This window comes from Solanum stenotomum, chromosome 11, assembly GCF_019186545.1.
Source record: "Solanum stenotomum isolate F172 chromosome 11, ASM1918654v1, whole genome shotgun sequence".
NCBI classification, from domain to species: Eukaryota; Viridiplantae; Streptophyta; class Magnoliopsida; order Solanales; family Solanaceae; genus Solanum; species Solanum stenotomum.
This window is the reverse complement of record NC_064292.1, coordinates 50461391-50485491: the sequence shown is the minus strand read 5'-3', so window position 1 is coordinate 50485491 and position 24101 is coordinate 50461391. Positions and strand designations below refer to the sequence as shown.

At 33.4% G+C, this 24101-nt stretch overlaps 2 protein-coding genes across 8 annotated transcripts; both read left to right on the top strand.

The window, feature by feature from the left end:
• Positions 1-349: 349 nt before the first annotated feature.
• LOC125844402 (uncharacterized) lies at positions 350-7278 on the top strand. The gene is made up of 4 exons (XM_049523718.1): positions 350-614; positions 2049-2392; positions 2706-4749; positions 6978-7278. Exons 1-3 carry the CDS (start codon positions 386-388, stop codon positions 4722-4724), a joined length of 2592 nt encoding a protein of 863 aa, XP_049379675.1. The 5' UTR covers positions 350-385; the 3' UTR covers positions 4725-4749; positions 6978-7278.
• Positions 7279-11805: 4527 nt separating this feature from the next.
• LOC125844692 (uncharacterized) lies at positions 11806-23627 on the top strand. 7 transcript variants are annotated; one of them, XM_049524014.1, is made up of 5 exons: positions 11806-12198; positions 13930-14144; positions 14239-14450; positions 15268-15541; positions 16384-16831. In XM_049524014.1, the coding sequence occupies exons 1-5, from the start codon at positions 12021-12023 to the stop codon at positions 16696-16698; spliced, it is 1194 nt and encodes a 397-aa protein (XP_049379971.1). In that variant the 5' UTR covers positions 11806-12020; the 3' UTR covers positions 16699-16831. The 7 variants fall into 7 exon arrangements, with proteins under 7 accessions (XP_049379971.1, XP_049379976.1, XP_049379973.1 ...); XM_049524019.1 differs by having other exon boundaries at positions 12026-12198; positions 13891-14144; XM_049524016.1 differs by lacking the exons at positions 13930-14144; positions 14239-14450; positions 15268-15541; positions 16384-16831 and adding exons at positions 20015-20268; positions 20362-20573; positions 21348-21621; positions 23201-23627 and having other exon boundaries at positions 12092-12198.
• Positions 23628-24101: the final 474 nt, after the last annotated feature.

Below are 24101 nucleotides of genomic sequence, written 5' to 3'. Positions count from 1 at the left end.
GAGCCTAATTAGGATCCTACTTCCCACTCCGATTTTGGACCTTACTCTTGATCTCAAAGTGAGTTCTCGAATTGAGATTAGGTTGTGTCTCGAATCGAACTGATTTTTTTTTAATAATTAAACACCAAAAATAGATAAGTAAACCAATGAAACACCCTTAAAGTTTGATAAAAATTCAAATAAATTAAGGGCAATTTTAACTCCTTTGTGTAGTAGTAAAAGTATTAAGGAGAAACTAGGTATAAAATAAAATAAAGACTATAAAAGTCTCCAACAAAATTGATTTTTTTTTTTTTAAAAAAACAATGGGACCGTACAAAAAACGCAATGGTTAAACAATAAATACCAGATTGGCGCTGCGGAAGCAAAGTAGACACACACAACAATGGGGATAACTTCGACTCAGGAGATTGAGTATGATCAAACGAAAGCTGAGTACAACAGTGGAGGAGATTCATGGAGCTCATCAACGAACTGGACGATCTCTCGTGGCTCTCTTGAAGATTCCATTACTTTTGAGTCCTCCGATTCTCCGATCGCTACTAAATCTACTCAGATATCACCTGTTATTCTCCACCGACCTTCGCCGGATTCCGCCCCTTGCGAAATCAAGTGTAAGTGAATTAATCAAAAATATTGTATTGTTTACCGATAGTATATCATCAAGTACTTATTTGTATATGTTGTAAATAATAATTATGCAATTTTGACTGGGTTAGTCTGGATAGAAGCTTGTATGCCGGTATTGGAGATAAATTTCAGCTCAAGCACTCAAGATAGGTTGCTATTGCTGGTCGGAGGTGATAGGTATTCCGTGGAATTAGTTGAGTTGTGCGAAAGCTAGTCCAGACACCACGATCATAAAAAAAAAAAAAAAAGATAGAGCAGAAACAATAGAACATCTTTATTAACATCGTTTTTAATCTGGATATTTTTTTGGGTGCTATAGTGAGATGCTTTTATAGAGAAGTGAGAACATATGATATAACATAATATTTGGTTAGGTGTTAGTATAGATCGCCGTGTCGGTTGTAGTATTAATGTAGTCTTTGGCTTTTGACATTTGATATCATTTGTGGTTTACTGTGTTTAGGTGATCACCTTTTGTTGTTGTTGTTGTTGTTACGGTTTCTTGCATATTTGCTATTAGTTGTCATGTTTCTCCCCCACTTATCTTTTGTGGTTTTATTACGGCTGTGATTTGTTTGAGCTAAGAGTCTTTTGGAAATAACTTTTCTACCTTGGAGAGGTAGTGGTAAGGATTGTGTACACAATATACTCCCTAGACCCATGGATTTCACTGGGTATGTTGTTGTGATTTCACTGAAGTGTTCTAGACCCTAAATTGACCCTATATAACCAGGATGCTGATTTTAATGTGATGAACTAGCTATCCAAGATTTTCTAATGGGTATTTTGAGTTTCATATGTTTGGGGTTACTGAGGACATAACTCTAGGTAGTAAGGAGTTGAGATTGTGTATTAGGGTAGAAGGTTAGTAGGGGTAGAGTGTTGTCTTGCCTTGCGAAGGTTGGTTTGTAATACTAGTCATACCCTTGTAGTTCTTGCCATATCTTGTTTATTGTGTTTCGATTATCACACTATTTGCTGTTGTTATTGTTCTTTCTTGTAGGCTTTACATTGCTTTTCCTATTAACTGCTATGCTTCTTCATTGTTTCTTCTTCTTGTACTTGGGTTTTATACATTTGAGCCGAGGGTCTTTCAGAAACAACCTCTCTACCTCCACGAGGTAGTGGTAAGGTCTGCGTGTACTCTACCCTCCCCAAACCCCACTTAATGGGATTTCATTGGGTATGTTGTTGTTGTTGTTATTGTTGTTGTTTGTTGTATATGTTTGGGGTTACACGGGGAAATGCAGTTCTTTTCTTGTTGTCTCCTTTCACTGAAACCTGTATGCTTAAAGTTTTGAGAAGCTACTCCTGTACTGGTTTGCATATAGTCTTTAGCTAGAGGTGGTTTCCCAAAGAACAAGCTACATTTTTTGTCCACTGATTCTATTCTGACGCTATCAATTTATGTACTGCAGTATGCTTTATGCAAAAGCATGAAATCAGGCAGGTCTATGTTCGGAGTACTGCTCGTGTTTATGAGATATACTATGCACCTACTCTGCAGAGCGACAATGAGTATCTATGTACCGTCCGCTGTAGCATAGCTGAACGAGATGGAGAATTTCTCCAAGCTAATGAGATTGAAGTAGTTACCCCGCAATATTTGGAGGATTATGTAGGAAAACCAACAGAAGGTAGAGTCACAGCTGAAGCCAATTGCACAAGGGAAGATGATTGGGTCGAGATTAGGGTTCCTGACGGGAACGGGGTAACCTGCCTGCAAAAGCACACAACAGGGAATGAACGAAGTAGTATTGAGGTAGCACTATATGATGACTTTTGCGTACTTGCCTTGTTTAGTATAAAGAAAGTAAAGAAGAAGGGTCTAAAGGGGTAAAGAAAACTTTTGGAAACTTAGTGAATTCTATTGGAGATTTCAAGTGTCATAATATAACTAAGTTGGATTTTGGGGCATCTGATGTAGATGTTTTTTGTCATATAGCGTTGTTAGAATGTTAAAGGCCAAAGTTTTTACCCATTCTGTTAGTTTTTTTATCTACTCAATGGGAGAAAAAAGCCAATTTGAATTACAATATCGTATTATTGTCTTGACTGCAGATCTTATCTTGCAGGATTTATACGAGGCCACAGCAGAAATTAGTGATGCAGATCCCTGCATGTCGCTTACAATTCGCTTTTTATCACTTCCAAATAAAGATTCTCTATGCATCGACGAAGTTTACATATTTGGTGACCCTATTGACTCTAATGAGGTAGAGACCCCAGCAGCTCCTATGGAAAACCAAGCTAGTTCTTTTATGGCCATGCTTGTTCCCACCCTTCTGCAACTATCTAAATCAGGCGTCAGCCAGAAGCAGCAGGAGAAAGATGTTTCTGATAGTCAAAAAAAGGAAAATGAAGTGGGAATCGCAGTGAGGACATCTGATTTTGCTGATGCCAGTAAAGAAAATGAACAGGAAAAGAGGATGAGTGCTGATGATATAGTGCAGTTGGATGTCACTGACAAGCCTGTAGCAAAACCCATTCATTCCCATCCTCTGATACACCAGGAATTAAGCAGAGAGAACCACAATACCTCCACCACGAGTAATGATGCTTCACAAGGTCGTATTGTAGGAGCCATTGAACAACTTCTTGACCGAGTGAGCAGAATTGAAAATATTTGCTTGAGATTTGAAGAAAAGATGGTTAGTCCAATGAATAGCATGGAGATGAGACTTCAACGACTGGAGCAGCAAGTAGAAACTCTAGCTAAAAATTCCCAATTTTCTGGAGTAGCGTCCTGCAATAGAATAACAGCTCCTTCATTTACTGGCAGTGAGTCCAATTCTAGCTCTTTGTATAATGATGGAAGTGAATATCGGTCTTGTGGGGTATTGGAGCTGGAGAAAAAGGATCCCCCTTGCAATAAGTTGTCCGAACCTTCTGATGACATGCCTGTTTCTTCTAATCCTTCACATGTTCTTCCAAATCTTGTGATTTCTGCCCCTGAGTTTTCATGTGGAGAGGATGAAGAAGAAAATGATATTGTTGAATCAGTAAAGGTTTCTTCTCAAGAGAAGCAAAAGCAAGTTTTATCCATTGATGATGCTTTAGCTGCTGCACTTTCTGGATTTCTGTCCACGTTCCACGTTCTTCCACCAGATGAAGGGACCTTGGAAATTGTTGCTTCTGGATCTATTAGTGAGGGAGTGAATGAGAAGAATGAGTTTTCAGAATCTACCCAAAGTGCTTCAGTTATCGCTCACAACTGTACCTTGGAGGGAAAAGACAATGACAAACCTTCAAAGTATACTAAAATTCTTGCAATTGCAGCTCCTGACTTTACCGAGGAGGAGTATGAATTTGAGAATGCAAATTTCATCATAGCTTCTTCTGCACCAGCTCCTGAACTTGCCAGTGAAGGAAATACAAATAATGAAATAGCTTCTCCAAGCACTGGAAGTCAGAACTTTGTCGATCTTAACAGAAGCAAGAGCATGGATAACGCAAGTTCAACTGTTGGTTTTGAGACATATGCAGAGCAAGAGAAATTTCTCCATGAGAATGTGCAGCTTAAGGAAACTTCTGGAGTAATTGGTTCGAAAGATCATCCTTATGCACAAGAAAGTATCTGCAGATCACAGGATAATCCCACTGCTTGTCCTTCAGGTCAAGATGATAAGGTTTCAGAGACTAATGCAAGAGATTCTACCAATGAGCCACAGATGAATTCTCATAATCTAGGAAATGCTGCTGAATCTGAAGAACGTGATCCTTCAAAAGGTTCTCACTTGGACGTTATGCAAAATGTTTGTGAATATCTAAGACCTTCTGCTCTAGATTTCGACATTCCTATCTTAGATGTGAAGTTCACTGCCAATGAAGACGGTGATTCCAAGTTCTCACTAGAAGTTCTTTTAGGTGACACAACAGATGTTAATGTTGATGAAAGCACTGATAATGCCGTCACTAGTGAGGGAACGACTTCCACTGATATGGATGATGAAGAATCACTGAAGTGTTTTGCAGGCGATAGCAACACTCTGGTGGATTTTGGATTTTATGCTGCAGATACATTCACTAATTCAGATGGACACAGTAATCCGAGTATATCCAGCAACCACGAGGTAGTCATCGGTCTCATCTGAGACCTACTTTTCGAAACGTGTATAGGTACGTTCAACTAGTTTATGACTGATTTTTCTGTTTTTAGTTATAGTATTCAAATTGAATGTTCTTTTGTTTCTCTAGTCATATTAAGCTCACATAACTCCATAATTCTTGATTATTGCCATATCTCATTCCTGCTTAACCTTTTACCTTTCTCTTTAGAGCTGAAGTGGTAACAACCAAAATGCAATAACCAGAAACAATTAAGAATATACATATAGGATTAAGAGCCTGTTTGGTATTGCTGCTAAAAACTGTTTATTTTTAGAAGTACTTTTTTAAAAATGGCTTTTTAGAGAAGTGCTTTTAAAAAAAAGTCATTTGTGTTTGGCTAGTTCATTTGAAAAGTATTTTTGATAAGCAAATTATATTTGACTAATGTTTTTTAAAAAGTACTTTTAATTTTCAAATTACGAAAAAGGGAAAGTACCAATGCACTCATAATATTAATATTATGTTATAGAGATGAATTATTTTAAATATTCTATTATAAAAATTTTAATTCTATGTTTGTTGCTATTAAATTAAAATGTATATATGCAAATTTACAAAGATGAATAAAATAAATTAAATATCGATATAACATTAACATGATGATTTAATTTAATTAAAAATATCAAACAAAATAAATTTTTAAAAATCATTCCACAAATTAAATCACTACTACAAAAAAATTCACAACAAAAACAAATAAGTATAAGAGATATATTGGTAAATATGTTTATATGACTGAGATATTTTGGTTTTGAAATAAATGATTTTCTGTTTTTTTTTAAGAAGCAGAAATTTTTAGTTTCTTCCCAATAATAACTGCTTCTGCTTCCATTGAAAAATTGTTTTACTCATTACCTAAACACCTAATTTTTCAAAAGAAAAAAGTTTTTTTTCCCTTTAAAATAAGTGTTTTTTGCCTTCCAATAACAATGTCAAACAAGCTCTAAGAGGATTACACAAGAAACTAGATGAAAGCTAGGATAATCTAACAAATAAATTAGCAGAGGTCTTGAATTCGAGTTTTAGTATAAATAAATAAAAAATCTTGCTAGGAAGTGCTTTCCTTTTTTATCGGTCTTGTGTGACATAAATTTTAATTAATAAAAAAATTCAATAAATGTATCAAACACCAAGTAAGAAGATAATCAGCCTTTAGAGACTTGTTTCGTTATTTCTTGGCTTTGCTTCATTCTATCCCGAGAGAGTGCTTATACATTGTATTAATTCTCTATTTACTCCACTTTTACAAATTTAAAATATTGTATTATTTTTTCATAATATATACAAGTAACATTTTCATTCAGCGTTAATACATTGCATTAATTCTCTATTTATTCCACTTTTACAAATTTATAATATTGTATTAATCTTTCATAATGCATACAAGTGACATTTTCATTCGTGTTACGTATACATAATAACATGGATCAAAACTATATATAACTATTGATCATGTTCAATTCATCTTATTATAATGGATTTGAATGCATTAATAGTGTCTCCTTTATAAAGTCTACCACACATTACTAATTTATGTCCCTAGCTATAAATTAGTGTAGACATAACCATCATATTCACCAATAACTTAAACAATGAAGGTACAAACAACCATTTTTCTTCTTAGTTTTCCAATACTGATTTCTCAATATTTGGTTATGAGTCAACCTAAAATCCCATATCCTCCTTGTGATCAGGGGCGGCTCAACATACTTGGAGGCCTAAAGCAAAATTTCAATTAAAGGCCCAAAATCTTTTAGCTGAGGCAATTATTATATAAATTGTTAACATTATTCTATAAGTAATAAGTTGACAAAACTGCTTATAAACCTTTTTTTTTTTGTTTAAAAACACATGAAATAAGTCAATCTAAACATGCTTGTAATTCACTTTATCCAAAACATGATTTTTACTATTGATTCAATTTTTGATAGAGCTCTAACTTACATATAGTATAAAAGGGGTCTAGAAAATTACAACGCGAGAGTTAGTGAAGAGAATGTAAGAAGACAAAACAAATTTTTTCTTGATTTCTTCTATTTAATTGAGGTTAAGGAGAATAAAATAATATATATTTTTTAAAGAAAGATACATTTCTTTTAGATAATTAATTTTTTCTATAAAAACAATTAACACATAGTTTATCGTGGTAAAAATTAGAGGCCCCCTAAAATTGGGGGCCTAAGGCATATGCCTAATTTTTATAAGCATTGAGCCGGCACTGCTTGTGATATATGCAGTTGTACTGGCAATGAATGTCAATTACCAGGAGATCCATATCCATATGAGTGGCCAGAGTTGGTAGGAATTGAGATCATGCATGCCAAATACATAATAGAACACACAAATCTTCGTGTTACATGTGTCGTGTTAAACTCACAATGTGTTAAAATATCTAACACATGTTGTAATCGTGTTTGGCTTTGTCCTGATGAACATGGTTTTGTTAAATATCTTCCAAAAGTTGGTTGATAAAATCACATCATATATCGAAGTTGTAATTCTCGACTTTTATAATACTTAAGTCCTTGTTATTATGTAGATTTGACTTGTTTTACATTTTCTTTAGAGAAACCACAAAAAAAATAAAAAAAAATCTAACAAGAATATCAAGCCATTGATTTATAATATTCAACATATAGCAACTCTATCATTGAGCTACTAGACACTCTTTTATGATTCAAAACATTTACAAATAATTTCCAATCCCAACTCAAAACATTGATATGATTATATTTACAATAATAACTAAGTACTAGTTTGATGTCTGATTTTTATCTTTAAAGGTGTCTGTCAGATTCATCGATGCAAGATAAATTTCAGCTCAAAGACAAGTAGCTTTTATCTTGTATATTCAAGTTTAATATGTCAGGAGTAAACTTCAAATTTATTATTTTAAGAGTAAATCGAGGAATATATATAAATTATAACGTAGAAATATTTTTTCTAACATATATTCCAGAGTATACTAGGTTTCAAAACAATTAATGCTTTAGGAGTTGATAAATCACGAAGCATCCTGAAGTTTTACCACTTTTAGTGGTTAACAAGTTTATAAAAAATTGCCAGTAATTAAAAAATGAAAGTCCACACCTTCTAGACTTTCAAAGTATTTGTTCGAGATGATAAAATTATGTTGATAACGTGTTAAAAAATAATAATAAAATATAAGATAACAAGAGAGATAACCAAAGAAAATGAGGGATCGATATAGATATATTATATTTCTATTTATACTTCGGTTTTACGGTATGATTTTGTACTATTCGGTTTGATTTTTTCGGTTTTTTATTTTGAAGAAGTGTAACCCAATCCGAATCAAAATAAATTTGGGTTGATTTGATTTTTCTCTTTTCAATTTGATTTTTTTTCGTTTCGATTATTCGGTTATGTCAATAACTAGAAACATAATCAAAGTTATATTTGTAATTTGAAAAAAATAAAATGATATATTTGCTTAGTTGTGTAATTTTCCTAAAATTTTATATACTCAATCAATTATCTAAGCCTCTTAACATTAACAACATTATTAATTATTTTGACATAAACTAATTATTTAAAAATAAAGACTAATTATGCCAACTAAAATACGATTTTTAAGAAAATAGAATGTATTTATAATTTGAGCACTATTTTAGAGTAAAGTCTCCAATATTATTTGAAGTGAGAATTATATAAATTCATAACTCATAAGTATATAAAGATATATATTTTTAATTATAAAAACGACAAAATTCCCTTGAAATTAATTTTAAAAATATATTTTAATTTTATAAGATAATTATTTTTAAATTGAAAAAATTCAAAAATTAAATACTCAAAATTAAATGTCAAAAATTATAGATAATATTGATACACCAATATTCTCCTTATATATATACAATCATTAATTCAATCTTGACCAAACTATACTTGATAATATCTCCATTAAAATGTCACACATTAATTATTGTTTTATGGCCCTATATATAAACCAACGCTTTATATCACCATTCACCAATAACTTATTAAACATGAAGGTGACAACAACTTTTTTTCTTGTTAGCTTTGTAATACTCATTTCTCAATATTTGGTGATAAGTAAAACCCCATATCCTCCTTGTGTCGGTGGTGTCTGTGGTGGCGATAAATGCAAATGGCCAGAATTAGTAGGAGTTGAGGTCAAGCGAGCCAAATCTATAATAGAAGAGACAAATCCTGTTGTCACAGGCGTTATTTTACCTGATTCTGCATGCATTCGCATGATGGATGTATGTAGCAATCGTGTCTGGATTTGTCCCGATAAACATGGCCGTGTTGCAACTGTGCCAAAAGTTGGTTGATAAAACTTTGTCCATAGAAAAAAAACAGATCAAAATTATCATTCTCAACTTTTATAATATATAATAAAAAGTACTTTTTATTTTTATTTATTTGTATGTGTTATGTAGATTTGATATGTTTTAAATTCTTTTTGAGAGAAACCAAGAGAAACAAGTCTAACAGGAATATCGAGATATAAAGTGGAGCCAAGAGTTTTATTAAAGAGATTTAGAATATAATAAAATAATCACTTAAAAAACCAAATTAAATTTTCCATCTATAATATATACATAGAAATTAATTTTAATCATATATGATTAATGTAATTTATTATCGTAGGGGGATTTCTTATGTTAGTTGTTTAGAATTGCTACTCTCTTCATTTCTTTAATTCTAAAGTCACTATTATTTTTACTTATTAAATAAAAATAACTTAATAATTTTTTTAATGAACGTGTGAAAAGAGTACAAAACAAAATAAAGGGAGTAGTTGTAATTTTTTATTTTTTTAAAAAATGAAAATTGGGGATAGGGTAGAGGAAATGGATGAGGGAATCACACGATGAAGCATAATATTTGATACAAAAGAAACCAACTGGTTTTGAATCATTTTTCACAACCTGAGCTGTAAAATATAATGAATCTACAAGTTTATCTTCAACTATTATCGAATTATCGATTAACTGTTAATAAATTAGTTATGAAATTGATAATTCGATAAAAATAAAATCAAAGTCATTCTCAAATTATTAAATCAATAATTTATTATCGATAAATCAATAACATTTTTTCCATTTCAATTTATCGAATTCGATTAAATTTTTGATAGTTCTAATTGGCATAGGCTCTACATAGAGAGATGAAAGAAAGACACAAAAATATCTTGTTGAAGCTAACATCGACTCTCTTCATAAAGGAAGAATTGTTGCCCTCTTATTTTTAAAAGCTAACTATATAAATTTATATATCATAAGTATATAAAGATATATTTTTAATATAAAAAATGACAAAATTACCTTGAAATTAAATTTAAAAAAAATATTTTTAATATTAATTAATAATTATTTTTAAAATTGAAGAAACTCAAAAATTAATTAAATCATAAATAATCAAAATTAAATGTCAAACATTATAAATGTTAGAGATAATATTGTTACACCAATATTGTCCTTATATATACCTAATACCATTATTATTCTTGACCAGACTATATTGGATCATATCTCCATTAAAATGTTATGAGTTATGAACATTAATTATTAACCCCCTTCGGCGAAAAATATTACTATTTATATATGGTTAAAATTATTTTTTATGTATATATAATAGATGTCGAACCCCCTTCGGTTAAGTTCGTGTGTTTAGTTCTTCAAATTTTGAACCCCTTATTAAAAATTCTAGCTTCGCCACTGACCAGAATTGATTAGAGTTTAGGTTATGCGAGCCAAATCTATAATAGAACACACAAATTCTGATGTTACAGTCGCTAATAATGCATGTTATCACATTATGGATGTATGCTGCAATCGTGTCTGGCTTTGTCCCGATAAATATGGCCGGGTTGAAACTTTGCCAAAAGATTGTTCATAAAACTTAATCGATAGCAAAATCAGATCAGACGATAGATCAAAATTATAATCTTTAATTTTTTATAATATATAATACAATTTTTTATTTTTTTTGTAGGTGTTACGTTTATATGACTTGTTTTAAATTTTTTTTGAGAGATATCAAGAGAAAGAAACTTAATAGGAATATTGAGCCATAACTTTATAGTATTAAGAGCGTTCAAAATATAATATTATAATCGGACAAAAAAATCAAATTAAATTTAACATCTATTATATTTATATATACATAAAATTAATTTTAATCAAATATAAATAATAAATCTTCTATCGAAGGAAATTCAAATGATCTCTACAATCCTATCTAACTCTGCCCAGAATAGACACATATTATGAATAAATAATTCCAAAAGGAGTTATGAACTTTGAAATATAAGAGTCAAAGCATTTATAAGTAATTTTAAATTCCAATTTAGAACACTGACTTCATGATCATTAGAGATTGTACAATAAAATACCAAATATATTTAAAAATAAGCCAAAAATATTTGTGTAATCACAATTAAGAAAACAGCAATTCATCTCATATAGAGTAATCACATGGTATATTAATCCTAAATTATGAATCCGTTTATACATATCTGAAAGCTACAATAATTTTCTTGTCCATTTTCTAATTATACCTTCTTCTTTTTTTAAATTGTTTTGAATTGCTGCCCTCTTTATTTCTTAAAGACTTTTAAGATTAAAATTACAATTATTTCTAACTCTATAACTATATCGATTATTGATTATTATTAGTTTGATACAAGTTAACCATTAAAATTATGCATAAAAAAGAATTCTTTGTTAAATATCACTAAGAGACTATGTGGTAAATGAAATTTAATAGGGCATTCCAAAAATTATTTAAGTAATTTGCACCTAAAAATTAAGTTTCACTAAATTTAATATGATATACTTGTTTATAATAGACTTAATAGATAAATATGCTCTTCAACGTGACTTTAGCTAACATCTATACCCTCTAACTTTGAAACACCAAAGGTGGTAATAGAGTGGTAAATATTCTTCATTCTTAATTAGATGTCTCGGATTTGAGTCCCCTTGGATATGAAGTACTAGTCTTTATTAGGGAGTGCTTTACTCCCAAATATGAGATTTTTCGATGCAAATCTAAATGTAGTCGAACTCAAATGTGGGTATCAGACACTACATGAAAAATGAAAACAAAAAATTTAAAAAATGTTGCTCGTAATCAGCAGAGTGATAAGTAGTTCCTCATTCTTAATCAGAAGTTTTAAGTTTAAATTCCACAAACTCAAATTTAATCGAATTTCAATACAAATATAGAATATTTCGTATATCATGGAGTATCCATTTTAAATCTACTAAAGTTGTAGTTGGTGGAAAATGTTTGCCACTACTTTTCCTGCAAGTTTTGGTTTCTATGTGTCTCCATTTATTCAAACCCCAACATTGTTGACCTCTGCAAAATCTTTATACAGTTCTAACAAGTTCAAATTCAACCCAAAAAAGGGATTGAATCATCTTCAAGATTCCATTTTTTGTCATTCCAATTCTAGTCAAGGTATGTTGCTGTACAATTTGAATACACCCAATTTGTAATTTTGTTCTTTTCTTATTTATTTTATAATCTGTGCATTGTTTATCTTGAAAGTGAAATCAAGATTCAATTTTTTTTTTTGTTGCTATAATCCTTTGAGAATATTATGAAGAGGAGGGCACCAAGTGAGTGGCTCACTGGTCAATAAATTGGTTAAGAATTATGATGTCTCAGGTTCAAATCCCGAGACAAAAACACTAGCTAATTTCTTTCTATCTGTCTTAACTTATAAGTATCCTGTGAAATTAATCGAGGTGTGCGTAAACTGGTAAAATAAAGAGGGAGAGATTTTTGTTAAAAAGAGGAGAGGGTGTTTTAGCATATTAAAAAAAGGGCACTACGGTGCGCTAAAGCTCCCACTATGTGCAGGGTCTGGGGAAGAGCTTGACCACAAGGGTGTATTGTACGCAATCTTACCTTGCATTTTTGGTAGAGGTTGTTTCCAAAGCTTGTACCTGTGACCTCTTGGTCACATGGCAGCAACAGGGTGATTTTGCATAGAAATAGTCGAATTGATCAGTTCCTTTTGTCCACTGAATTGAGGGGAATGGTTATAGAAGATTCATGCAATTACATTGATTGAGCCAAAGATTTTTACTAAGGGGGATGAGATTCAGAATATGAATACGAAGATACTTTGACCGTATATATACACTGTAGTTTTTGACGAAGGAGTTTTGGATGAATCCCTTGTGGTATCGTAGCTCTGACAATGCAAATGAGGTCAACTAGTTTAAGATTGAGGCGTAGTTGATTAATTGATTGATTCACTACAATGTAGTATTAGAATTATGAGAAGGAGGGTTAGAGTGGGAATGTTGCCCTTTGTTGCGTGGATGAGAGAATGAAATGACTCTTGGCAGAGACTGAACTAGGATTTTGAGTTTATATGTGTATGTATATTAAGTGAATTTTTAAATACAAATACATGGTTTGAGCCAAAGTTACTGAATTTTGCTAAAACCGTAGATAGGTTTGTGGTTCTGCCCCCGACTCTTAGCCAAAAGAAAATCGAGAAACAAGGGAATGAAGAGGAAAATTGAGAGAAAAATTAACAAGCTAGAAAAGAAGAGTTGTACAGTTCACCCAAAAAAGAAATCAAGAAGAGCTGATGTTTTGATGGATTTTGAGACGAGAACAGGTGTATAGAAGAAAGGAAATAGTTATAATTTGTGTACTTTATGTTTTCTCACCAAATCTAGCTTCATTTATACTGTATTTAGCTGATAAAGTAGGTGGAAATTGTTCAACTGCCAAGACCAATTGCCTCCCCGAAAGGGAGAAGCGCCCGTTTGAAGTGGCGAATGCCTATGCTACAGAAAGAAAAAAAGTAGGTTGAGGTTAGCCAAATTAGTCAAAACCAGACACCAATCATAAAACCAACCAAATAAAAGTGAATTGACCTGTAAGCATTTGGTTCTGATGTATCTTGTTTAGTTCATTTGCCTTTCCGTTGTGTATTCCACATTCATTTCTTCATATCATCTCCTTGCCATCTTTCTTTTTTTCTTCTTTATCGTCATATAACAGCTGAAATCTCCTTGTAAGCAAATTCTTTCTTTTTTTCAACTAAGCCATCAGTATATATCCTAGGTTGCACTATGTCATCTACGTATTCCTATAATATGGTAAGAACCATGTCTATCTTATGTTCAGGTATGCTCGGGAAAGTTTTAGTTGTCTTGTTGATTGCAGGTCTGGCATGGGCATTCCCAGCCCTCCAACCTCCACCTCCCAGAATCTGTGGTTCTCCTGATGGTCCAACAGTTACCGGACCTAGAATCAAACTTAGGGATGGAAGACATCTGGCTTATAAGGAGCATGGTGTACCCAAAGAAACGGCCAAATATAAGGTCGTATATGCACATAGCTTTAGTGCTACCAAATATGATTCAGCTGTTGCACCCTTGGTATATCATCAACTCTTTGTCAAACTTGTTCTTATGCATCCTTTTTGAGTATAATTGAACTGAGATTATAACGGCTTATTGATGTTTCTTTCAGGAAACACTTGAAGAATTAGGGGCATATGTTGTCTCTTTTGATAGACCTGGTTATGGGGAAAGCGATCCACATCCAAAACGAACCATACAAACTACAGCTTTGGATATGGAAGAGCTTGCTGATCAACTCGGACTTGGCCCTAAATTTTATGTTATGGGGTATTCCATGGGTGGTCATTCAGTTTGGGGTTGCCTTAAGTACATCCCTAATCGGTATGTATGGAAATCACTTTGCATGAATGATATGCTTCATGAGATCTTATCCTTAACATTCAACTGACATGTCATTGTTATCATAACTTGTCAGACATAAAATGTAAAAGACCTTAGAATTAACAAACGAGGAGGAAGTTTTGATTTATAGCAAAGCATTTCGAACATGAAACCAACTGTTCTACAAATATAGCAGATTGTAACTGCTTGCCATCTTCACCTGAAAGGTAAGAGAGGTATAACCGAAGCAGTGTAGATCTCGGTATTACACAACTCAACAACAACAACATACCCAGTGTAATCCCACAAGTGGGGTCTGGAGAGGGTAGTGTATATGCAACCTTACCCCTACCTTATGTAGATAAAAAGATTGTTTCCGATAGACACTCGACTCAAGTAAAGCAGAATCAAAAAAATAAGTGGAACAAATACAGTAGCAAAAAAGCCATGCTAAAAACAATTAAAATAGAACAAGTAGCAACAACAAAATGTACGGTAACTGAAGCAAAGGAAACAATAAGTAACACTAGAATCGAAGAATATGACGGTAGGAGAGTAATAATAATAATATTGGTAGGGGAACTAGATAATACTCGATTACTTACTAACATTCTTCCCTAATCCTTGACCTCCATATCTTCCTATCTAGGGTCATGTCCTCGGTTTTACACAACTTGATAAAATCAAAGTCCCTCTGAGCGATATATACGCTACTTTCTTTTGGTTATTGCTATTCTAAACAACAGCAACAAGACTTCTATTATTCCTGTATTCTCTGTTTTTGATTGTTTGTTACATCTTCTTTTGGTTCTAATAGGTTAGCTGGAGCAGCTCTAGTTGCTCCCGTTGTCAATTACTGGTGGCCTAGCTTTCCTGCTAATATATCCACAGAAGGATACAATCTACAGCTCCCACAGGACCAATGGGCACTTCGAGTTGCACATTATGCGCCTTGGCTAGTCTACTGGTGGAACACTCAGAAGTGGTTCCCGTGCAATAGTGTTATATCTGGAAAACCCAAAATGTCTCCCCAAGATTTAGAAGTTGTTTCCAAATCTGCTAAGCATTTAAGCAAAAGGCCAAAGCTTAAGGTAATTGGTTTCCTACCTGAATTTGGACAATTTACTGTTAGATTACTGTTACTTCATGATCCCTTGCATGTGTTTGATCCTTGTAATAGATTTACTGGGAGAATTTGTAATAGCTCGGAATTTCGTCCCGGCTCGAAGTGAATTGGAGTTCTATTCCTGCTCGTTTTAAATGTTTCTGTTCTTAGTGAAACGTTAGAATGACCACAAGGGGTGAAAAAACCATACAAGTTACAATTTATTTTTTATATATTTGCTTGCCTACGACCACTAGCAGCACGTTGTCTTGCTGTCTGTTCATATTAGTAGTCGCAGTATTGTTCCTGTAGTTTCTTGTCCTTTGATTTCTGTTACTATATGTTGTTCATTGTACCTCGATTATCGTATTGTTTTAATGTAGTTTCTGTCCTGTTACTATATGTTGTTGTTGTTGTTATCATCTGGTGTTTCTTGTACTTCCGTTACTTCTTTTTCGGGACCTCTTTGGACTGTTTTTCCTTGAGTCGAGGGTCTATCGGAAACATTTGTACCTCTGAGGTAGGGGTAAGTCTGCATACACTCTACCCTTCTCAGACCCCACTGGAGATGTTGTTGCCTGTGATCTGTGGTATTATGTAACATTTTTTCTTGTGGTTTTTGTTTTGCTCTTGATAAAGAGCTTTTACGAGCGGAAGTTAAACGTATCCTGCTATTAGGGAGACGAACAATACAGGCAAGGAAGTCAAAAGCGTTATAGCGTATTTGATTACTAGAAGTAACACAAACTAAGAGTTCTGTTCATATGCTTGTTGCTTAATTATATGATGAGGCATTGTTGACTCAAATGTTGCTCCTTTCATCTATAGGAATATGCTGTAAAGCAAGGAGTATTCGAGTCTCTCCACCGTGACATGATGGTGGGGTTCGGAAAATGGGATTTTGATCCTATGGATCTTAAGAACCATTTCCCAAATGGTGAAGGCTCGGTCCACTTGTGGCATGGTGAGGAAGACTGGGTTGTACCTGTTACATTACAACGTTACGTTGCAGAAAGGCTTCCATGGATACAATACCATGAAATGCCCAATGTTGGACATCTAGTTATGCATGATCCAGCCATGAATGAGGTTATCTGGAAGACATTTTTGACTGGAGAGGAAGAACAAATAGTGCATTCTTAAAGAGGAAAACTGAAATTTCCTATTAAGCAAAATCTTCATAAATAGTTCTTTGTAAGAATTATGTACATCTTGTAATAATACCAAACCATTAAAAAATATCCACATTTTTTTATGAAATTATGAAGGAGTTATATAGTTTGATTGCAATTTGCAACAGAGTTGTTTAGAAGTCTTGAAATGTAAATTATTCAAAGGGTGACATAGTAAATAGAATTTGGAGAGAAGAAGATACTTGAAGTTTAAAGGGATTCGGAAGTAGTTAATATAATATTGTTTTGCTTTCGCGCCGAATACTTGAAAAACATCGAGATACAAAATTTTCTCCTTCAAGGGAATAGTAACTTGTGGTTTCCACATCAAAATAGTTTTTTTTCATAATTGAGAAATAGAGTTACTACCACATAGTTCGAAACATGGTGGATTATGAGCTGCTCATTTATCCTTTTCTAATTTAATACTAGGCTTTTGTTTGCGATAAAGCTAAGGTCAAATTTGTGATGTGCGTCTAATTCATTAAAAATATTGCTAAGTACAATAAGATCTATGTAACTCAATATTATACTATAATAAATGGGAAAATGCATAAGTACCCTCCCCCAACCTATGCCCGAAATCTCAAAGACACACTTATACTATACTAAGGTCCTATTACCCTCCAAACTTATTTTATAAATAATTTTCTACCCCTTTTCGGCCTAAGTGACACTATCTTCTGGGCCCTACGCGTGTTGACAATTGTTTCAAGGATAGTACCACGTAAGCCGAAAAGGGGTAGAAAATTATTTATAAAATAAGTTCGGAAAGGTAATAGAACCTTAGTATAGTATAAGTGTGTCTCTGGGATTTCAGAGATAGGTTGGACGATACTTATCCATTTTCCCATAATAAATAGTAATAGACTTTCAATAAAGTAGATATTTTATTATAGTAATACACTTCTAATGACTTAAACATTAGCAATTAGATGAAAACACCAATTTTTTTATTATAATAATTTGTCATTCTTTTTATAGTAAAAAGATTTGTACTTTGTTGTCAATTTTTTTCTTCCCTGTAATACATGTTTGTAAGGTATAGGACAAGGAAGTGGTGGGAGACGACCACAAGTAGGGTAGGTGGGTGTAAACTTTTTTTTATTAAAAAATAATTAAATATACTGATATAATATACAAAAGTCAATTACACGCCAAGCACGTGAATTTTTTTTTTCTTTGTTCTTCACCAATCACAGCACTATATCACTTTCAATTATTTTTTTTTTCATCTATCACCAAATGTCACCATCACCATCACCATTATTAATATGATTTTTTTTTCCATCTTTAATTACCTCTTTTTGCCACCCATCACCACCAAATCCCAAAAATTAATTTAACAACCAAACTTTCTTTAACAAAATCAAAAAAAGGACAAAGATAGAAACAATCAATTGAAACTTTTCTAGATAAAATACAATTGTTCACAACAATCTATGAAAATTAACCTAATTACGAATAAAAAAGAATTATGCTTAGAGAATATAGTAAAAAATAAAGAACTATGATGAAAATAAAGAATGAAGAACAAGAAGTTAAGCGAGTGTGAAGAAGAAGAGGTGTGGCGGTGGGATGGAAAAAATGATTCTAATTGATTTTTTTTACTTTTATTTCAAACTCATGCATTTATTTTTTATTTTTGCCACGTTAATTTTTAGGGGTGAAAATCGAGGAGTTTATGTCTTTTCCTTTTTAAATAAAAAGTTCAACATAAAGCAAAATGAGAATGATAATGGACGCTACTACTTTTCATACCAAATTTGTTTTCTCCTCTTTGTCTCCATTTATTCAAAAGGTAGTTCACCCACCATTGTTGACCTCTGCAAAATCTTTATATACTTCTAACAAATTCAATCAAACACCTGTCTTCTCACTCATTAAAGCTCAACCTTTCAAAATTCTCCCAACAAAGCCATTGAATCATCTTAAAGATTCCATTTTTTTTCATTCCAATTCCAGTCAAGGTATGTTACTGTACAATTTGAATACACCCAATTTGTTATTTTGTTCTTATCTTGTTTAGTGGTCAATAAATTAGGTTGAGAACCACGATGTCTCTGGTTCAAATCCCGAGACAAAAACACCTGTTAATTTCTTGTCATCTGTCTTAACTTTGTGCAATTTTAGTGCCCAGAGTTACTTGGTACCTGTTAGTGGTAGAGAGGTGACAAGTATACTACTCCTCTTGTTCTTTTTTATATATCATTCATTTCTATAAATAGTTGGATTATAATACTTGTCATTTCATCAAATTAATGCATAAATTACCATATTATTTCTATTATACTCTTGATAGAGCAGTTAATTAGTTTTGAAAATATATATTTTGACCAACCTAGGAAAACTAATAAGTAATTAATATTCATTGGAGTACTTCATACATTGATTAATTATTCTCTCCATTCACTATTTTGTAAAATCTGATTTTGAAAATAAACTCAAAAATTCAAATAGTCATCCAAATACATTTTAATTTTTGAAATCTAATATATACATCATTTATTGAAAAGTTGACTCGAGAAAATATTAAATATGGGTAGAAGAGTAAAGTTACTTAATTTCTTAATGCAAGTGCAATCTAAAAATGTGACATATAAAAAGAACAGAGGGAGTATGGAATTAGTGGAGGTGAGTGTAAGTTGGCCTAGATATAATGATTATCAAAAAAATAATGAAGAGGAGGAGAATTTTGTTAAAAGAGGAGAGGGTGTTGCATTAAGTTGACTTTTAGTATAGAAATAATCAAATTGATCAGTTTCTTTCATTTACTGAATTGTGGGGGATGGTTATAGAAGATTCATGCAACTACATTGATTGAGCCAATGATTTCTACTAAGGAGTTTCAAAATACGAAAAATCAAACATACGAAGATACCTTGACCTTATGTATACACTTCAAATTTTTTTTGAAGGAGGTTTGGATGAACCCTTGAGGTACCGTAGTATTAGAATTATGAGAAGGAGGAGGATTAGAGTGGGAATGTAGCCAGTTTTTGCATGGCTGAGAGAATGAAATGTCTCTTGGCAGAGACAGAACTAGATTTCGAGTTTATAGGTTCAGGATTCTAGAAAAGATCACAGCTTTATAGTTTCATGTTTAAGAAACTTATATTATTAAGTGTATTTTCAAATACATTATCATCTCCTTGCCACCTTCTAGGCAAAATCTTTCTAGAAATGTTCTGTTTTCTCAACTAAGCCATCAGTATATATCTTAGGTTGCACTATGTCATCTATGTATTCCAATAATATTGTAAGAGTTATGTCTACGTTGTGTTCAGGTATGCTCGGGAAAGTTTTAGTTGTCTTGTTGGTTTCAGGTCTAGCATGGGCATTCCCAGCCCTCCTACCTCCACCTCCCAGAATCTGTGGCTCTCCTGATGGTCCAACAGTTACCGGACCTAGAATCAAACTTAGGGATGGAAGACATTTGGCTTACAAGGAGCATGGTGTACCTAAAGAAACGGCCAAATATAAGGTCGTATATGCACATAGCTTTGGTTCTACCAGATATGAGTCAGCTATTGCATCCTTGGTGTGTCATCAACTCTTTGTTAAACTCGTACTTCTGCATCCTTTTGAGTATAATTGAACAGAGATTATAAGGGTTCATTGATGTTTTTTTTAGGAAACACTTGAAGAATTAGGGGCGTATGTTGTCTCTTTTGATAGACCTGGTTATGGGGAAAGCGATCCACATCCAAAACGAACCATACAAACTACAGCTTTGGATATGGAAGAGCTTGCTGATCAACTCGGACTTGGCCCTAAATTTTATGTTATGGGGTATTCCATGGGTGGTCATTCAGTTTGGGGTTGCCTTGAGTACATCCCTAATCGGTATGTCTGGAAATCACTTTGCATGAGCGATATGCTTCATGAGATCTTATCCTTAACATTCATCTGACATGTCATTATTAACATAACCTATCACACAATGTAAAAGACCTTAGAATTAACAGACAAAGAGGAAGCTTTGATTTATAGCAAAGCATTTCGAACATGAAACCAACTGTTCTACAGTTACAGTAGATTGTGTATTACACAACTCAACAACAACATCCCAAGTGTAATTCCACAAGTGGGGTCTGGAGAGGGTAGTGTGTACGCAACCTTTTTTTTTTTTTTTGGTTTCTCCCGTTTACATAACCTTACCCCTACCTTATGTAGGTAAAAAGGTTGTTTCCGATAGACTCAAGTATAGCAGAATCAAAAAATAAGTAGAACAAATACACTAGCGAAAAAGCCATGCTAAAAACAATTAAAATAGAACAAGTAGCAACAACAAAATGTACGGTAACTGAAGCAAAGGAAACAAAAGTAACACTAGAATCGAAGAATAAGATAGTAGGAGAGTAATAAATAATATTGATAGGGAAACTAGACAATACTCGACTACTTACTAACCTTCTTTCCTAATCCTCATCCTCCATATCTTACTATCTAGGATCATGCCCTCGATATTACACAACTTGATCAAATCAAAGTCCCTCTGAGCGATTTATATACTACTTTCTTTTGGTCATTGCTATTCTCAACGACAGCAGCAAGACTTCTAGTATTCCTGTATTCTGTGTTTTTGATTTTTTGTTACATTTCTTTTGGTTGTAATAGGTTAGCTGGAGCAGCTCTAGTTGCCCCCGTTGTCAATTACTGGTGGCCTAGCTTTCCTGCTAATTTATCCACAGAAGGATACAATCTACAGCTCCCACAGGACCAATGGGCACTTCGAGTTGCACATTATGCGCCTTGGCTAGTCTACTGGTGGAACACTCAGAAGTGGTTCCCGTACAATAGTGTTTTATCTGGAAAACTCAAAATGTCTCCCCCAGATTTAGAAGTTGTTTCCAGATCTGCTAAGCATGCAAACGAAATGCAAAAACTAAAGGTAATTGGTTTCCTACCTGAATTTGGCAATTTACTGTTATAGTACTGTCACTTCATGATCCCTTCCATGTGTTTGATCCTTGGAATAAATTTGCTGGTAGAATTTGTAATTGCTTGGAATTTTGTTCCGACTCATAGTAAATTGGAGTTATATTCTTGCTCGTGTTAAATGTTTTTTCTTAAAAAAAATGTCTGTTAAATTAAGTTTTAGGCCTAACTCACACCCCAAAAACTAGTTCATGAGGGGAGATTTGCCCAAGTCCATGTAAGGAGTCTACCCATCTCATTAACCATCAATGCGAGACTTTTGTCATTCTTCAACTCCCCACCTCACGCCCAGTGCTTAGCATCTGGTGCATGGACAATTTTTTATTTTGGGGGCCCAACATTAGGTGAGATGGGCTCTGTTCAAATACCATGTTAAATGAGGTCTTAGACTTAACTCACACCCCAAAAGTTAGCTCATGAGGGGAGGATTGTCGAAGTCTATATAAGGAGTCTACCCATCTCATTAACCACAAATGTGAGACTTTTGTCATTCTTCAACTGTTAAGAAGACCCACATCGGTAGAGGGATGAGAAATTGGTCTCCTTATATGGACTAGGGCAAACCTCTCCATGAGTTAGCCTTTGAAGTTGAGTTAGGCTCATGTGCTATATCTTTACATGGTATCAGAGCCAAGTCCATCCCATGTGGGCTCCCGATCCACGCTCCAGTTGGGCCTGGGTGTGAAGGGGGGTGTTAGAGTTAAAAGTCCCACATTGGTTGGGGGAACGGATGAGTGGTCTCCTTATATGGACTTGGACAATTCTCCTCTCATGAGCTATTTTTCGGGATTGAGTTAGGCCCAAGTACCATATCTTGTCATGGTATCAAAGTCAAGCCTATCCCAATTTGTTGTTCATCGATGTTGTGCCTCCATCTGTAAGTGTTCACGCTCTAGGTGTTGTTGTTCACCAATGTTGGGCCCCCATCTATAAGTGTTCACTCTCCAGTTGAGTTCTAGGGGTGTTTTAAGAAGTCTCACATCGGTAGAGGGATGGACAATTGGTCTCCTTATATGGACTTGGACAAATCTCCTCTCATGAGCTAACCCTTGAGGTTGAGTTAGGCTCTGGTATCATATCTTTACCGTTAGAATGACCACTAGGGGTGAAATAACCATACAAGTTACAATTTTATATTTGTTTGCCTATGACTACTAACAATGTGTTGTATTGTCTACTGTTCATATTAGTAGGTCTATATGAAACAACATTTCTACCTCTCTGAGGTGAGGGTAAAGTTTGCATACAATCTACCCTTTCCAGACCCCACTCAGTATGTTGTTGCCTATGATCTGTGGTATTAAGTAATATTGTCTTGGATTGTTTGTTATGCTCCTGAGAAAGAATGTGGAAATGAAAAGTATGTTGCTATTAGGGAGACGAACAATACAGGATGTGGAAATGAAAAGTTAAAAGTGTTATCGCGGAATTGATCACTAAAAGTAACACACAACTAAGAAATACGTTCATACGTTATTGCTTATGGGATAAGGCATTGTTGGCTCAAAAGTTTCTGTTTCTTTCATCTGTAGGAATATGCTGTAAAGCAAGGAGTATTCGAGTCCCTTCACCGTGACATGATGGTGGGTTTCGGGAAATGGGATTTTGATCCTATGGATCTTAAGAACCTTTTCTCAAATGGTTCGGTCCACTTGTGGCATGGTGATGAAGACTGGGTTGTACCTGTTATACTACAGCGTTACGTCGTAGAAAGGCTTCCATGGATAAACTACCATGAAATACCCAATGTTGGACATCTAGTTATGCATGATCCAGCCATGAAGGAGGTTATCTGGAAGACATTTTTGACAGGAGAGAAAGAACAAACAGTGCATTCTTAAAGAGGAAAAATGAAAATTACTTGTGAGAAAAAATCTTTCTAAATTGTTCTTTTTTGATTCCCAACTACACATTCCAATATTATTGTAAGAATTATGTCCATCTTGTAATTGTTAAAAATATTCACAATTTTTTTAAATTGTTTTTGGCGTTCGTCTCAAGTGATGACTATAGAAGGAGATGTAGTTTGATTGCAACACAGTTTGTTTAGAAGTCTTGAACTATGAAAGAAATTAGAATTTTGACACAAGAACACAAAAAAATAAATAAGAAATTTACTTATTTTTCTGAAAAATATTTTTCAAGAAAATATTTTCCTCATACCAAACACACCTTCGCGGAAAAACATCAAAATACAAAATTTTCAGTTTTTTTTTTCATAATTGAGAAATAGAATCGAAACATGGTGGATTATGGGTCCGCTCATCTATCCTTTTTTTCTTGTTTTGGTTTAAAATGTTGCAAGTACAATAGGATATATGTAACTCAATAAATTATACTAGTAAATAATAAATATACTTTCAATAAAGTAGATATAATATTAACACTACTCAAGAAGGAAAACAGACAACATTCAGTAAGGATTGCTACTAC

What these genes read in the sequence shown, in the direction of transcription:
- LOC125844692 (XM_049524012.1), top strand. Translation starts at nt 18,454, where the DNA reads ATGAGAATGATAATGGACGCTACTACTTTTCATACCAAATTTGTTTTC. An exon ending in TCATTCCAATTCCAGTCAAG is followed by an intron (nt 18,698 to 20,014) that starts GTATGTTACTGT and finishes CGTTGTGTTCAG; the next exon opens with GTATGCTCGGGAAAGTTTTA. An exon ending in CTTGAGTACATCCCTAATCG is followed by an intron (nt 20,574 to 21,347) that starts GTATGTCTGGAA and finishes TGGTTGTAATAG; the next exon opens with GTTAGCTGGAGCAGCTCTAG.
- LOC125844402 (XM_049523718.1), top strand. Translation starts at nt 386, where the DNA reads ATGGGGATAACTTCGACTCAGGAGATTGAGTATGATCAAACGAAAGCT. An exon ending in CGCCCCTTGCGAAATCAAGT is followed by an intron (nt 615 to 2,048) that starts GTAAGTGAATTA and finishes TATGTACTGCAG; the next exon opens with TATGCTTTATGCAAAAGCAT. An exon ending in ATGAACGAAGTAGTATTGAG is followed by an intron (nt 2,393 to 2,705) that starts GTAGCACTATAT and finishes CTTATCTTGCAG; the next exon opens with GATTTATACGAGGCCACAGC.